Genomic DNA, 13307 nt, shown 5'->3' with positions numbered 1-13307 from the left:
AATCTATGGTGGTGCAGATTTCAGGTTGAGTATTCGTATACGGGATGGGAGACTATGGAGAGAGGGTGATTCCGTCCATTTCTTCCTAATTGTCGTAAAAAACGGCCCGGAAGATACGGCTTCAGGCGTACTGGCGCACTATTTTCTACAGGGAGTTCGACTGGAGCGCGACAGCCTTGTGCGGCGCCGTATACGAATACTCCACCTGAAATCCGTACCACCTCAGATTCGTGAAGTGATGCCTTTAAGGAACTGGACCGGGCTTCAGGTCGTTTTTACCCGACTATACTGAGCATTTGTAGGGCATAAAAACAAAAACCTTGAAAAACACTGAAAAGCTGTAATTTAGGGTAGTTTTCGCTCTTTCGAAGTTACATGTTCGGAAGTACGTGGTGGTACACAAACCGACCATCCTGTGAAATCAGTTAATTTTCTTTCATGAGTGTTACTTTTATGCTGTATTCAACGTTACTTAATAAGTTCAAGTTCTAGAAAACCTCACAATTCAATGCTCATCATATTTTACTCCTATTAAACAAAAAAAAAAACATCGGTATCATGGGAATATTTGACAATTATTGATAAAATTGGAATGATCATTTCCTAAGTGTACAGTTTGAACTTGAGAGAAAACAAACAGTAACGATAAGTTTTACTGTGCCGAGGTTAGCTCTTAAAGGCATCATCCCACGAATCTGGGGTGGTGCGGGTTTCAGGTGGATTATGCCTATACGTAATCGTAGATTATGGAGATAAGAGTTGTGTGAGTGGGTGATTAGAGACTTTAGGGTATTTTATAACTCTATTTGAACAGACCAAAAAGAGGTGGTTCAGTGGAATGTCTTTATTATGTGAGTATAGGTGAGTAGAACAATTGTCAGCAATAGGATTGGATGAAAAAGTGGGCAGAGCGTAGTCTGCCGCACTCTTTGACCGTACAAGTCGTAATATCCTAGCATAACCATAACTGCGAACGGTCCTTTATACCACGCCCCTTATACATCATCGGGGTCGATGATAAGAGTGATTCCGTCTATTTCCTTTCTAATTGCCGTAAAAACGGCCCGGAAGATACGAATTCGAGCGTTTCGGCAAGCTATTTCCTACAACGAGTTCGATTGGAGCGCGCCAGCCTTGTGCACGCGCCGCATCTTCCGGGCCGTTTTTTTACGACAATTAGGAAGAAATGGACGGAATCACCCTTCTCTCCATAATCTACGACTCCGTATAGGAACTCTCCACCTGAAATCCGCAAAACCGCAGACTCGTGGAGTGATGCCTTTGAGAGCACAAATGGGTGGTACACGTAGCAGTTCTTGATGTTATTTTGATTGGATCATACCTCCGAAATTCATAGTCCACACTAACATCGTTTGGTCTCAAAGACTGCACAGTCTTTTCATATTCCTTTCTTGATGGTTAAGTGAACGTTATCGATGAGTTATTTGTGTGCGAACGCTTTCTCTCTCGGACATTTTTTTGCAATGCCTGCACGGGAGCGATCGATCGCCACTTTGGCTCGTGTTTTCGATGGCGCCATACCCTCTTTCACTTCTACTCGCTGCTGTTCAAAAAGGACGGTCGGGCTCCGCTCTGCACTCTTGCTGCTCCATTTCTAATGCTATTCTCGTCATCACTTCCGATCGATCGCTTCTACATCCTCCACCGATATAGACATTCACGCTGTAGATCAAGTGGGTGTGAGCACCTGGGTTGACTATCGAACAAAGCGCCGTGCCGTGCAATCATACACCTCGTGGCTCGTCTTCTAGGTGGTGTTGGTCTCTTTCTTCTTGTTCCATAGCCATTAGTTCTCGAACAAAGATCTGAAGAACTTTGAATGGATTTGTTCGCATTAATGTCCCGACTCTTCTCTCTGTGATTGAAGTGGTCATGCCGGCTTTCAGCGGGTGACTTGGCTTCCTTGGGATGCACTTTTCTTGTGTTCATGCGTTTGTAAGTTTAGTTGCTACTGTTCGCACAACGAAGAGGAGGTCCGTTCCTCCTCCGCTTTGCTCGAAAACACCGAGAGGTTTAAACTCAACGTGTTCATCGGCTGTAAAGCGAAACCTCTCCTACTGCAGTAGACTAGTAGTCAACACTTTCGTAAATCCTCTAATCTTCTACTTTGTGACACAGCGACAATTCCAAGATCGCAACAACTGGAAGTCTCGGCTGTGAATTCCTGTTTGCCGAGTCTTTCATTTCGTAATACTGCTCACATCATGCCCTTTTGTAATGGTCTGAGAATCGGCCTACCAACAGTTGATTTGTTGGGGACTGTGCAAATATTCTGACAAGGGTCTTGCGTTTTGGAAACAGATAATCGCGCTCCGGTCCTTACTGTGATTTGTGAAGCAGTGATCAGACTCAAATGCAGTTTTGCATTAATCAACGGCGGTTCAAGTCAGTCAGATCGCTGTGCAGGCGCAAAGCGCAGTTGTGGTGCTGCGTGATGTTGGGGGGAACAATCGTTAAGTTAGAAGTGTGTGTGGACTAGTTTCAGTGATCGCGAAAATTGCAGAGCGAAAGCGCGGTTATGTTGCACTCAGTTCTGGCGAATAAGCTATGTAGAGCAACAAACTTTTGTTTACTATGGATTTTCTTTCCTATCACAAGGAGCACCAATTTTCTGGAAAAAAAGAACTTAATTTTCGCATTGTATCATCGGGAAGCTAAGTTTTGAAAGTTAAATTAAAGAAATAAGTGATTGAAAGAGCTTAGACGGTAGCGAATGTGTTCAACCCCAATGCGCGTTCGATTGGAACAGAACAGAGGGAAGTGGGCGTGGAAGCGAAGCAAAGAATGAGGCACCTGGCTGAACACATAAAAACGTCGACTATAGACGGGAAACCTCTCGAGCACTTTGAAACCCAGCTACTTTTATTTTTTTACTAACACGTAATGAAATTGATCTTTTCGCAGTCCCTTGTAGAGGGCAGCCCTGGCAGCTTTCCTTCGTCTTTACTGGCATCTACGTCTCTCTATCTTTGTTGTTTCTTGCAGAGAACATTTGAAAATCGGAAGAATAGGGTCAGCGGAATTATGCAGTGTACAGCGATGCTCAGAAACAAACAATACTAACTTGACATTTGATTTGACATAACATTTGGAAACATCACGTAGTTATGGAACTGCTTAACTGATGTCTAATGTTTCTATTCTTTACATGCATTGATAATATGCTTACAACTGTTACACCCTCTTAAGTCACCACCTATTATCTTGCTTGTTCTTGTCGCTGCGGCATAGTTTACTAGTTTTTCCAAGTGGTAGTGGAATAAAAGCATTTAGGCGATCGTCCATAGTGTTTTCTTGTTAATTCACTAGGAACGTTCGATGAATCATATGCTCACAGCATAGCATAGTACAGGTATGCTCTCAGGAGTATGGAACAACTTTCTACCTTTGCCGGAGAAGGCATTGTGTCGGCTTGATGCGTTACATTCTCGGCGGAGGTGTGCGCTAATTTTTCTGGATCTGTCGCCAGATGGGGCGGTGTAGCGATCGATAAGTTGGTACCATACTTCTGGAAGGATAAAAACACTGACGTGGGCCCCGCAAGTCACTGTAGGGTGCTCGCACGTGCATAAACCTCAAAAGAAGTCTGGGTTGAGGTCGAACGCGTAGGCGCATCTCCATAGGGATTGATCAACGCAGTGTACATTATCCTTTTTTTTATCCTGCCGCTAGGCTGGACTATGGATGCGGAGACGATTCTCGCTGCAATTACGACCGTGGATCTATCCTATTCATGTGCGAAGAAACAAAGAACGTTCGAGAAGAAAATAAACGAGAGCTCCGAAGAGCTCTTATTGTGTTTGGGGTCATCACCCTGTCGATCCATCGTGTAACGGATCGGCGGGTGTGAAGCGCTACGGGGTGCGGCGAGCGTGTTGCATCGACTTGACAGTATCCGCTCTTCCTGCTGATTGATGTGATACTGCCTTTTGAATTTTTTTTTTTGTTTTTGACTAGTTCTTATTTCTTTTCTTCGTGTAGATTGTGCATGATTGTGGCTGATTCATATCCGTAATCGTAGCAAAATCCCGGTATTCCTGGTAAAAAGTGATAGTTTTACAGGCGTCTTTTTTTTTGTGAGAAAATTATACTTATGATGGCCATGAAAGTTGCAGTATTAGCGCAAATTCTCCAGAAGTTCGCACCGCGATGCGAAAGTGTGGAACGGTAGCGTCTTTAATTCTGTGAAGCGAAAAGAGGCGAAGAGGAAACGTAAGCAGGTTAAGGTGTGTTTAGACAATCTGTAAGGGACGGGAATTACGGAGCTTAAATTCACATTCGCTTGTACCAAAATTTGGAAAAGTTCTATTTTTCCGAAAACCTCGTGAAGAGGTTCCTCCATTCTTCTTCTTGTGACAATCAATTCTTCTTCTTCTGACACATTCTCTTCTTTCAGAGAAAAGAAAGTATCATAAAAAGAGGAAGAGGTAGGATGGAAGAGTAGTTCTCTCTGTTCTCTCTGTCTAGTCACACTCTCTCGTATTCCTTTTGTGTACATCTTTTTCCAGCACAAGTTCTTTGTTCTCTGCTCGTCGTCTGCTCTTCACCTCAGTCCGTACTCTTGCCAAATGTGCGCGCGAAACATGACTGAAGATAATCGACACGGACCGTTCTTCTACCAGGCGGTATGGGTAAACTGGTAGATGAAAACAAATGCAAAGAAATTCTTCACTTGGCTGATCACATAGAAACGTTGGAGACTTTCATGAAAAAAAGAAAACCAATTGCACGGATGTACGAGATGTGTTCGCATAAGTCCCTGACATGACTACCAATGAGAGGACTTTCAGTTATTGCAAACTTGTCTTCAATTACCCCGCAGTAGAAGAGCTGCGGTTCTTCTTCCTGTCCAATCGATTAATGTGTAGTAAAATTAGAGAGGCAGTATTTGAACGAGGAGAATGAGCAACATGTTCAACGGTACCGGGACAAAATGTAGTTGGGGTAGGGGGCACTCAGTGGCGCCCTTTTTCTGGAAGTAAATAACTAAATCATTCGGGGCCCTAAGACCTAAGCCGTAGTCTTAGAGGGTCTATGACATGTAAGCTAAAGTTACTAAGAGGAAAGAATAAGATAGAGTGTCCAGCAATAAGGGCGCCACCTAGTGCCCTTCTGCGCCATCTACATTTACCCCCGGTTCTGACTGTGAGCGGCGATGGAGATCGAGGCGAGGCGAGGAAGACATGGAACATTGTCTAAGGCAATGGTTGAGTTTCTCCTTCTATGTCGTATAGAAAGGGTGGAACTTAAAGGCATCGTATCACGATTTTGGTTATTTCCCACGTTCGTCTTCACCTAATTGTCGTGAAAAAAACTGTATATGAACCGCTTTAATTCCTACGAGGCACGTTAGAATGTGCTACCATGTACACGTTCCGGTCCGCTCAGCAGCCTACTCATTAGTTCCACTCGAATAGGTTGGCGAGAAGATAACATTGATCTTCGAGCGCGCGTGTATGCGGCGCGTGCACGAAGGTGGTACGTCGCAGCTGAAATCGTCGTAAGAACACGGCGTCGTCTGTGCTGTTTTTTACGACGATTAGGGGAAGATGAGCGGAACCACGCTGGGTTTCGCAACCTACTACCCGAACTCCACGAGTTTGCTGTGCGTTCAACAGCACGTCAAATCCATTATACCGCTTCATTTAATCTTCAGGAGTAATCGACGATACCGATCAAGGATATATGTGCATAGTCCATGGGCGATATCTCTCGGCAATGATCAATTTGGTAAATTTCTTTGCGCCTTGGCTGCAAACCTACATACCACTTAGGGTTTGCGGAGTGCGACGAGAGCCGTGAAGATTTCTGATTATGGATACCGGTATGTCGTGTAGAAAGTGCCTTTACGTAATAAACGATAACATTACTATTGACCTACGTGATAGCTAAAGTTCATCTCAGGAAACCTTCGTGCTTTCTAAGAAAATACATTTGTGGCTTGGTGTTCAGTGATTGATTGATAAGCTTGCTTCTTTGCATCGGTATCTGTGTTTCAAAAACAGTGTTACCAGCGCGAGAGATCGGCGGCAGCTCGCGCTGGTAGGAAAAAATGCTCGCCCTCCCTCATCCGCACGCACTTTCGCGATTGCACGCACGGCGAACGTCTGCCGCCGCATTACAATCCGCACAACACACTCGCTTTTGCCTCAAACATTCCTCGGTGGACTCTGTCGTATCGCTATTCTCCTGTGTCGTTGTTACCGTGTCTGCACTGAATGGGGTGTGCCTCATTTTGAATCGAGCCCTCACTCGTGCCAGTTTCATTCAGTTCATTGTGCGAAGTGAGTTTAAACGTGGTTTGACAATTGGGAAGTGTTGTGGAGAAGCGATATGGAGACTTCAGATCTTCTGCGTTTCCATATTGTTTTAATTTCTTTCTGCTACTAGCATATTTGTATTGGTCACTGCACCGTCTTCTATGTGCATATTATTCATTCATGGTCCTGTGCCCACTTATTCGGTTTCCGTGGTCTGCGATCGATGTACACTTCCTTCCACTATGATAAGCTAGCTTTTTCTTTACAGGCATGCCGATCACAAAGATCCACGCTCGTCAGATCTATGACTCTCGTGGTAATCCCACCGTTGAGGTCGACCTCTACACCGAGAAAGGTGAAGTATTTGATTTGCTTTCCACATGCAGATGCTGAACAGTAATATCCCCAGGAATGCTTTTCTGATTATCACAAATATGAGTTCATGAATTTAAAATACAATACCTGATCCTACTTTTGGAAGCCAATTTATGAACATTATGAGCATTCATTGTATTTGTGTGTGAGAATTGTAACAGCATACGAATGTGGTATGAATGCAAATATAATGATCATTGCATGAGATGAATGATGCTAACTTTTCCTATCACCTCAGTCTTAGGGGTTTTTCGCGCGGCGGTTCCATCGGGAGCCTCAACTGGGGTGCATGAGGCGCTAGAACTTCGCGATAAAGACAAGAGCGTTCATCATGGAAAAGGAGTTCTCAAGGCTGTTTCCAACATAAACGACAAGATTGCACCAGCCCTTATTGCTAAGGTACGTCCCCTTATTTACTAGTTCATAATGTTATGAAGGCTATCAGTATTCAAAATTCAGAACTTTTGCGTTACGCAGCAAAGGGATATCGACCAGTTCATGTTAGCTCTAGATGGCACGGAGAACAAGTCGAATCTCGGTGCAAATGCTATTCTTGGAGTTTCCCTAGCTGTCGCAAAGGCTGGGGCTGTCCATAAGGGTGTGCCTCTGTACAAGTACATTGCTGAGCTAGCTGGTGTTAGCAAGGTGAGCGCTCGCGGGGTCGCTTTTCTTATTCAGATCTTGAGTCTTCTGAAGAAAAATCTTTGTTCTCGGAAAATTACTGGAGCCCTTGCACATTTTTCACCAGCATAAAATGAAGTTTCCTTCTCTGAACAGTTCAGGTTGTTCTTCCTGTACCTGCATTCAATGTTATCAACGGAGGTTCTCATGCTGGAAACAAGCTTGCCATGCAGGTACAACACATTCTACACGACAAAAAACTTCCTTCTTCTAGAAGCACAGTTGCACCGTATGTTTGTTAAGGAGTTCATGATTCTGCCAGTAGGAGCTTCGAGTTTCGCTGAAGCCATGCGAATGGGATCTGAAGTCTACCACCACCTCAAGGCAGAAATCAAGAAGAGGTGCTCAACCCACTATTGTCAGTTTGTTGTTTTCATTCATAAATTCTGATTTTTAGATATGGTCTGGATGCGACCGCTGTAGGAGATGAAGGTGGATTTGCACCAAATATTCAAGATAATAAGGAAGGACTCGATCTCTTAAAAACTGCTATCGATCTCGCTGGGTATACTGGGAAGGTCATAGTTCCTCATCCTTTTTTCGCTGGATTCAGTTCCATTCTTTTTATTTGCAGATTTCGATTGGTATGGATGTCGCAGCATCAGAATTCTTCAAAGAAGGCAAATATGACTTGGACTTCAAGAACCCAAAATCCGATCCTAGCAAGGTAAGCTGGTGTGGATAAAATTTTGTAGTAGGACTTAAAGAGAATGCATAAACTGTGCTTAGAAATCAAAGTGAAGTGGCTACCTTTTAAAATTTGTTTCCAGTGGTTGACTGGAGACCAACTTGCTGAACTGTACCATGATTTCATCAAGCAGTATCCCGTTGTATCTATTGAAGACGCTTTTGACCAAGATGATTGGGAAAACTGGGGCAAGCTAATGGTTCGTTATCACATGATAGAATTTAAAAGAATAACTTTCACTGTATTTGTTCAGCAAAGTACCAATATCCAACTGGTCGGAGATGACTTGACCGTCACAAATCCTAAACGTATTCGTCAAGCTATAGAAAAAAAGAGTTGCAACTGTTTATTGCTTAAAGTTTGTTTTTGCACATTTTCTCTACATTTCTTCCACAAAAGGCCAACTGCACACTTTTTTCTAGGTTAACCAGATCGGCTCGGTTACCGAATCAATTGAAGCAGCGAAATTGTCACGCTCAAATGGATGGGGTGTGATGGTCTCTCATCGATCTGGCGAAACCGAAGATACCTTCATTGCTGATCTTGTTGTTGGTCTTGCTACTGGTCAGATCAAAACCGGTGCGCCTTGCCGCTCCGAACGTCTGGCGAAGTACAACCAACTACTCCGCATTGAAGAAGAGCTAGGTAAAGATGCAGTATATGCTGGAGAAAATTTCCGCAATCCTAAGGTTTGAATGCTGCCTAGACGATGTTCACTCTTCTTTGCATGCGAATTAGTACACTCTCCACTCTAAAGCAATCACATTTTATACACCTACATGCTGTGCTAGTTCAAAGCACATAGTATTGTTTTAGCGGGTAGCGTGTTTAAGATCATTACAGTAGTTGTAATTCGGTGATTGTCTCGTTTTTTAGTGAAATAAAGGTTTATAATGATAACTGTTGAAGTGGCTATAGTGTGTAGTGACAGAGAGGGTAGGTTATCAAGATAGAAAAGAATCAAATCAGTCAGAATCTATGCGTGGCGCTGTCTTGTGGAAGCTAGATTATCTGCATGGTAGGTCATCTATTGATCCTTTGCTTCGACCATTTAATAATTTCAGATTTTAACTTACTTGAAACAAAGATAAAAGGATAAAGGATAAAGTCACTGGCGTATCAATCCACTTGGGAACGCGTTTTACTGGAATTCGTAATCGATGAGGTTTTGGAACACGTGTTGGCCTATACAATGACTTGCGGGAGTCAGCCGATGATTAAGTCACTGTTTTTATCCTCCCAGACACGGCTGGTACCAATTTATCGACCCCGGAGGGATGAAAGGCTTGGTTTGCACTATAGCGATTTCGAACACTCGACCGTGTGGCTACAACGTAACGGACCTCTAACCGACTGCGCCACACCCACCCTAAATAAAACAAACAAAAGATAACAGTTCCTTTAACGACTATTGTTACGACGTTGTGGTATTCTTTCTTTAAGGTCAGGACATTTGCAATGTAATCTTAAATACCCCACCCAGAATATGTATATCCGCTGGAAAGAAGTTCCCAAACCAAATCAAAAAAGTCCAAATTGCTGTGCTCATCTAACTATCTGTATCGTCGTTATTAATAATGAGGATACGATCCGATCGCAATGCCGGCAACACGTATCAGTATCGAAAATTGAACCATCCACAATGGTGATGCTGATGAGAAAGAAGTAAGAAGCTGCGCGATGGTTGCAGTAACGAACACAGAAATGTTTTGGGTGAATCGGGCTCAACATATTCAACCTGTTCCACTGGACAACTGCCGGATTGCAGAGGACTCAAACTGGGTCATAAGTGCTTTCACATCACGAGTAACATAACAGTAACAGTAACACTATAACAAGGACGTTTCGTGTTATAAACTTAATACGACGATGTTCAAGATACCCAGCGAGAAAGCGGGTATTGTCAGAATGCAAAGATAGGATCCTTGCAATTTGATGCGTTTAAAAATTATTCTAGTACGCGTAGAAAACGAAGAAATACGGGAATGGCCTGGTAGAGCATACAGAGGATGGTAAGTTTTCGTATATTCGGGAGTTGCCATTATCAGCTCTTTTACGTTCTGACGAAGAATATCTCTTATCTGGGGTTCAAAAATATACAGCAGTCTTAGACTTTACATTGGGTTTCAAAGACCCCCTAATTTTGTCTGTCTTAAAACAAAATTGAGGGTGAGTGTAGTGTAGCGGTTAGAGGTTCCGCTACCTGCACAATCGATCGGAGGTTCGAATCCGCCCTAGTGTTCGCCAAGCCTTTCATCCATCTGGGGGTCGATAAATTGGTACCAGACTTATCTGGGAGGATAAAAACACTGACTTGACACATCGGCTAGCCACCGCAAGTCATTGTATAGGCCAAGTTAGTTGCAAGTTTGTATACCTCAAACGATTCTGAATTGAAGTGAATGTGGGGTCGCATCCCAAGCAGACTGATTAACGCAAGACACTTTACCCTTTATCGTTTTATCCTTGAAAGAATAGGTCCAATGAAGAAGTCGATGGATTCCATATACATGAAGATGTTTCGTGATTGTTGTATTGTGATTACAGATGCTCATATTGATTGGTGTAATTAATGTACTGGGAACCATCCTACAGCCAACAAAACTTTTCATCTCTCAGAGGTCAATAAATTGGTACCGCACTGGTCTTAGATGGTAAGGCTACTGACTTGATATATCGGTTAGTCATCGAAAGTCATTTTCAATTAGGGAAAACCCTTTAGAAGTAAGTTACGTCTACAGCCAGTCAAAAAACCTTGATTTACTCGGATTAAATAGCGAGGAAATGTAGAGGTGTGTACCAGTCCTCAACGCTGCTAATGAAGCTGATTTTTGCGTGACAATCCTACCTAAAAGAGGAGTACATCCCAGCAGTTTGTCCAACTATTAAAGGCATCACCCAACGAACCTGGAGTGGTACGGGTTTCTGGTGGGTTATAAGGGGTCGTAGATTGTAGCGAAGAGGGTGATTCCGTCCATTTCTTTCTAACTGCCGTAAAAACGTCCCGGAAGATGCGGCGGGTGCATAAGGCTGGCGCGCTCCAATCGAACTCGTTGTAGAAGGCAGCGCGCCGGAACGCTCGAAACCGCACATGCCGGGCCGTTTTTTTACGGCAATTAGGAAGAAATGGACGGAATCACCCTTCTCTTCAAAATCTACGATCCCGTGTACGAATACTCCACTTGAAATCCGTATCACCTCAGATTCGTGGGGTGACGCCTTTAAAATGGAGCTACAAGTGGCCAAAGGTGGTGTACTCGAACGTCCGTTTTTTTGCATTTGATGTTAGGGTTGCTGAAAGTGAGTATGTGCTAAGTACAGAGGAAAACTACTTCAAAGCACCGCTAGCGCTATCGTTAGCCTTCCTGTTTTAGAAATGAAAATTTTGACTTCAAATCGGATTTGATATGGATCGACCAACATGTTTGTTGAGGGGAAATCATCGGTTTCCAATTTTCTTTTCTTCCGATCGTTCTCAACGGCTTCCTTCCATTGCACGTTAAGTTTTCCGATACTTCGTTTTGTTTTCCGCATTGTTTTTTCTTGTTTCTTTCTGTTTTTCCTAGTTTTCTAGTTCTAATAGTTTTTGTGTTTTTTCTGGCCCGATGCCTTTCATACGCAACACAAATCTCGTGAACTTCCTCGGCAGTTTCCACACCTCGATTAAAGGCAAAAAATAGATGTTATCAGAAGTGCTCAATATTGTCGAGTTGACACTCCATTCTAATGATCTGAAATCTGTTAAATTAAAAACGAAAAACGGAATGCAAGCTTCTTACACATAGAAGGAGAAGTTCTCTCTCGAACGATGTCCTATCTATCATTTTGTGGTAATTTCTTGTTCACTCTGTACATGTTTCCGTTCTAAAAAAGCGGCCAAGAATGATTTCCGAACCCAATATGTTTGAAGAATTTTTGTTTTATTCAGTCCAAATTTCAAAAGAAGAGTTTTCCGAATCCGCTCTTCATTTGATTTATCTATCGTCTTGCAATTTTCACTTGGAATAGCAATGACAGTTCTTGAATTACACAAAGTAAGTAGAGTAAAAGAGATTAATGCAGGGAAAATGTACGTTAAGAAGACACACCTCAGCCATTTGGTATTTCTTATGTTTACTTTTGGGATTTGCTTCTGTTGAGTAAAGATAACCACGCGCGAGAAATGTGGTTTACCTTCCACTGCAAAACAAGCAGTGAAGTTTGAAAGATCATGGACATTTTCTTCTTTATTTGATGTTCCCACTTGATTTATTAAGAAGTTTCTCTGCTGTAAGGGCGGATTTTGCAAAGTCAGTCGAGGGCATTACTCTCGACAACATGATGCTGCTGCGCGTGAAACCGGTAGGCACTCAGCTCAGCCTCATCACCAACGGTCGCATTCTTTCCATCACATAAAATACATCTTCAGTCGTGGATAACTCATCCAAAGAAGTTGGCTGTAGAGCAGTTGATCGAAACTCGGGATTCTGTTTCAAACTGTTCTTCCGCATCCCAGTGACGTTGTTTTGCCTGGATCCAAACCGTTATTAATTCACTAGCATTGGAGGCGTTCTCACGACAAACTATTTATTATTCTGAGCGCGGTATCAAGGATTCTAACAAAAGAGATTAACAATGCAGTCACGCTGAAGATGCTGATACGAGCTTGGACACCGGAGCTTTACGACAATGTCTAGCTAGGTGGCTGAAGAGACTGAATCAATATCATCATCAATAATTATCACATCTGCGAACCTTCATTTCCAGTACATACTTAGTCGCATTTTGCGATGCACGTGGATCGGTGCGTTGATCTCTTCGCAGACCTAGCTGATCATTAGATCAGTGATGCAAAAAGGTAGTTCATGTCAGTCTGATTGGCTAAGGAGGGCACTTAACGTGTTGCAGAAGGCTCGCTGTCATTTCCTAAATATAGCTTATTTTTTCGAGGTGTTATTTGTAATGTAAGATAATGGACTTTCGAGTTTTGCTGGTAGTAGATCATTTGGGAGATGCCAGCATCTACGTGTAAGGATTTACGAACTGAACCAATTTAAGTCTTTCATTTTCCAGTTTTCTTCCTGTAGGTTTGTTTCTTGTAATGTTGTATTGTAGCTCACCACCTTCACCACGAGCCCGTCAAAGCTAAAATTCTGGATGAAAAGAGTTGAAAGAAGGGAGAGAATGCAGAAAACAAGGCAGAGGTCATCAGTGCTCTTCTGCTCAGTGTATGCGTCAAACCGTTTGAACATGCTCGACGTGCAGTTCAGTTGCAGTGAGACCAGCGACATCCATTGAGGCGC

At 43.0% G+C, this 13307-nt stretch overlaps 1 protein-coding gene across 1 annotated transcript; it reads left to right on the top strand.

Moving 5' to 3' along the window:
- Nucleotides 1-6073: 6073 nt before the first annotated feature.
- RB195_019200 (uncharacterized protein) lies at nt 6074-8720 on the top strand (the record flags this gene model as incomplete). The annotated part of the gene is made up of 11 exons (XM_013447313.2): nt 6074-6305; nt 6550-6636; nt 6901-7055; nt 7116-7301; nt 7439-7510; nt 7581-7678; nt 7735-7855; nt 7912-8004; nt 8108-8224; nt 8279-8383; nt 8448-8720. The coding sequence occupies 11 exons, from the start codon at nt 6074-6076 to the stop codon at nt 8718-8720; spliced, it is 1539 nt and encodes a 512-aa protein (XP_013302767.2).
- Between the last annotated feature and the right edge of the window lie 4587 nt (nt 8721-13307).

This window comes from Necator americanus, chromosome II (genome assembly GCF_031761385.1).
Source record: "Necator americanus strain Aroian chromosome II, whole genome shotgun sequence".
Lineage (NCBI taxonomy): Eukaryota > Metazoa > Nematoda > Chromadorea > Rhabditida > Ancylostomatidae > Necator > Necator americanus.
This window is presented reverse-complemented; position numbering and strand designations above follow the sequence as displayed.